General features: G+C 34.7%; 1 protein-coding gene across 1 annotated transcript in view; it reads right to left on the bottom strand.

Annotated features, from left to right (window-relative positions):
* Positions 1-3760, bottom strand: part of LOC100181238 (helicase ARIP4) — a gene marked incomplete in the record, with an annotated part of 15155 nt that extends 11395 nt beyond the window's left edge. The window contains 5 exon segments of the mRNA XM_004226031.4: positions 648-759; positions 1574-1805; positions 2702-2784; positions 3288-3409; positions 3629-3760. Coding sequence (XP_004226079.2) covers positions 648-759; positions 1574-1805; positions 2702-2784; positions 3288-3349 — 489 coding nt within the window.

The following is a 3760-nucleotide window of genomic DNA, read 5'->3' as shown; positions in this document are numbered from 1 at the left end:
CGTAAAATGGGACGCTCATACACAATGTTTTTTTCGTCACAAAAGTAAATATTTTTTTTTTGTTTGCGTAACACAGGTCTTGTCAATGGTTACGCCGTTACAGTAAAGAATTTTTAAGTTCTCGAATTAAATGCTCGTCCGTGTTGCAATAAAATTAAATTTATCTAATCCACGCTCGTCCGTCACCGTTGTGCTTTTCTCCCAACGATTTACCTTCCCTGTAGTTTTGGTTCGTAAATACGCGCGTTATTAGGAGACTAATGTTTCCCACAACGCTTTATTGCCACATTAAAGACTTATATTGAAATTGTTGATACTTGTGTGTGACACGGTGCCATGATAAAGTATTTTCCTTTGTCGTTTTTACCGACCGCCCGTCGCCGTAGGTTCGGATGACGTCATAAACGATTCGGTTGATTCGGCCGAATTGATTCGGCACAAATGGCCGAATATTCGGTTTCGGCCGAATCGTTTTTTTAACGATTCGGTACATCACTATTTAATAGGCCTACTTAATAAAGGTGAAGTGTTAACACATAACAGCGAGTTGATTTACACATAGGTACGAAACTATAAATTATTTTATGTAAAATATAAAACGTTACACGAAAAAATTAGTCCTAGGCTTTTGTTAATGTGATAAAAACCTGTTGTATAACACGGTTGTGGGCTTGCTCCTCGATTCTTTTCATCCTGGATTCTTCTTCTTTCATCGCAAGCAGAGTATCCGTGTTCAGTTTGTCCTCAGTGAACATTTTTCTAATAATTTTTGTATGTTTAACTAAAGTAATATGGAAAAATATTTTCTAATAGTTTTAGTTAAAAAATATGAATAAATGAATGTAACTTATTTATCTTTGTGTAGCCGGGTAACGATAGCTTTAATAACACGAGTGCATGACTATCATACCACTCATGTGTAGGTCTGAGCAATGTTTTACTCGGGAACAACACTTGATATGTATTTTAATAAATAGTCAAGTCACAATGACTAAGTAAATGATTGCTGACAAACAAATGAGTTTTTATTTAATAAACACCCATAGCTGATAATAAACAGGTCTACAGGTGCAAAGTGGTTCCCATGGCTTAGTTTTACCACTGGTGACAGGTCATTAAAAGCAAATTGTTTACCTTTTAATACTATGTGGGGGGTTGAACTACGTCACAGACAATTAACACCTGTCTACTTTATTAAAACATAACATAGATTCGCATGCAGGTATTTATGCCTGTAATTTTTTTTAATAATTTGCGAAAATATTGCAAAAAAATTAGAACTTCAATTAGCAGTCTTTTGGTGAGGAAATCAGCAGGGGCAAAACTATGGCGTATGGAATAAAACTGAGATTTGTAGCAGTTAAGCTTCAACTAAAAAATTAGCATACAGGTAGTCCTAGTTGAGTTACACCATCAAGGTATAAAGATAAAGTAAACATTCAGAGCAAACAGAAACTGGAATTGTGAAGTGCAAACAAGCTAGGGAATCCAAAATGTATATTAAAATGTCACTATCTAGTTTCAATTACACTCACATTTTATTGTTATATTAAAAGTTAAAACTCAATATTACCGAATCTTCTTTCTTTTGTTTGGGTCTATTTTCTTGCGACGCCTTTTCTTAGTCGTAGTGTTGCCATTTATTTCATTGTTTTTCTGAGTTTTTTCACCATTTTCATTGGAAGCACTGCATTCACCAGCAACACTGGGATCTTGTATGGATGGGGACTCGGGATCAGAGTTATCACTCTCATCTTCTTCCTCTTCCAATTCTTCTTCCATTTCCTCTCCATCATCGATAAAATCTTGGATGAAAATGACGCAAATTAAACCATGCAAAATAAATTTAAAAATAACAAAATGAAATGTGTAGCCCAATGAAGCACGCTTATTTCATGCCTTATTTTCACAAAAGAAGAAGGGTTTCAGACCCCCTATTGACCTCCCTTACCTTTGGCTAGCCTCTTGTATAGGTGTAGGTGCCAAACTTTCAAAAAGGCAAAAATAGTTTAACACACTAAACAAATTACTTAAAAACAAATCTACCTTATAAGTCGTAACGTTTACTTGTTAAAGCAGTAAAATAGACAATACAAACCAACCCGGATTATTCAACTAGCTCAGTATTTTAAACCAAATAAACCAGCTTTAGCCTCCGTGTATTAGAATGTAAAATGCAATATAACATCATGATGTCCTTAGTACCATGGTTCACAACAGTTCAAGGGGGGTTAGACAATTGTGTTACGGTATATGTCATTGCTGGCTATGACTGCATACAGCTAAACAGGAAGTTATCAGTGTGAAGATATGAAAGACGGGTGTATGAGCCCCAGGAGTAACAGAAATTACTGGCAGATTGTTATAAGTTCAACGCCAGAAAATATGAAGTAAACTATTGTGAATTTTTATTTAGTGTGTGTGTAAATATTTTCAATCAGTGTGAAAGTCATGGGCACCCATAATTAGGCTAGAGAGTCGGCCCATTACTCAATCCTATTTATGTAAATGATCTTCATTCATCATACCACCAAGTTAGGATGCCAAATGAGTGACAAAAATCTAAGCCATTTAAGTACGATAAAATAAGGACTGGAAAAACAAACATGTTGATAAATATTCTTTACTATAGCAGCAAAGTATATGCATCAACAGGTAGCCTTTACTAAATATCAATGCAGAAAATTTAATGTTTGTTTACCTGATAACAAGTTCAACCTTTCCTCTGCATCTTCTCGTTCTTGATCCCCGCTGCATAAATTATTCAGTTGCTCTTCATGTTGACTAAAAACATGGATGAATAGTTAATGGATTTCAGGCGATAATTATATAGGAGTGACCTCAACCCTCAATGACATAGTAAAGACAAAGCGTTTTAATTTATTCAGGTTTTATAGGACTGATATAATGGACCTAAATTTAGAATATATATTTACGAATGTGAGTGTAATGCTGTGGGTGTAAGCTCTAACTCTGGCGGAGTCTGGCCTATACTTGTTTTTTAACAAGGCCCGTCATATGGCCTTAGGCCTCACCCATATAGAATAGAAAATACATTTAAAAAGCAACTATTTATTAACGTTTTATAATGTATGATTAGTAACAAACTATATGAATTTTTTCTTTGAAATCTACTAAACTTAGCGAGGTTTGAACCTATTTTTTCATGCTATTCTTTATCCACAATCTGGCCACTATTTTCATTGCGAATGTTTTATAAAATGATGAACTTATTTTACAATAGAAAAACAAACAATTTAAATATAGATATGCTATATTCTACATACCCGTTCATGTTGTTCTGTATCTCCCCAACTGGCATACAATTGGTTGGATATGAAAACGACATGTCCAGCGACAAATGAACCACTCTTTTTCAAAATATTTCCCCTATGTATGTTTTGAATACCTGTATATTTAAATTTATTATAAAATTAAACCAGGTCCCATACTACAATGATTAGTCCTTGTGACAAAGACTTAGACAGGTAATAACTCTAAAATAATATATCAATACAGTAATACGTGTACGATTTGAAGGCGACCGGTACACCTGTATTACAATTATTTCACAAACTCCCTGTTTCAGTAGACCGTATGAAACATACCTCGTATCAACTTCCCTTACCCTTTGTTTGCACTAACACAGCTCCCTGTGCTTAAAGTTCCCTTAGCTTTAACTCGCTTTTGAGAACGAGAGTGAATCATCGACATGACGTTTCCCTTCTTCTTTTATTCTCGCGCATTATGTAAGCTCTCA

This window comes from Ciona intestinalis, chromosome 5, assembly GCF_000224145.3.
Source record: "Ciona intestinalis chromosome 5, KH, whole genome shotgun sequence".
NCBI lineage: Eukaryota > Metazoa > Chordata > Ascidiacea > Phlebobranchia > Cionidae > Ciona > Ciona intestinalis.
This window is presented reverse-complemented; position numbering and strand designations above follow the sequence as displayed.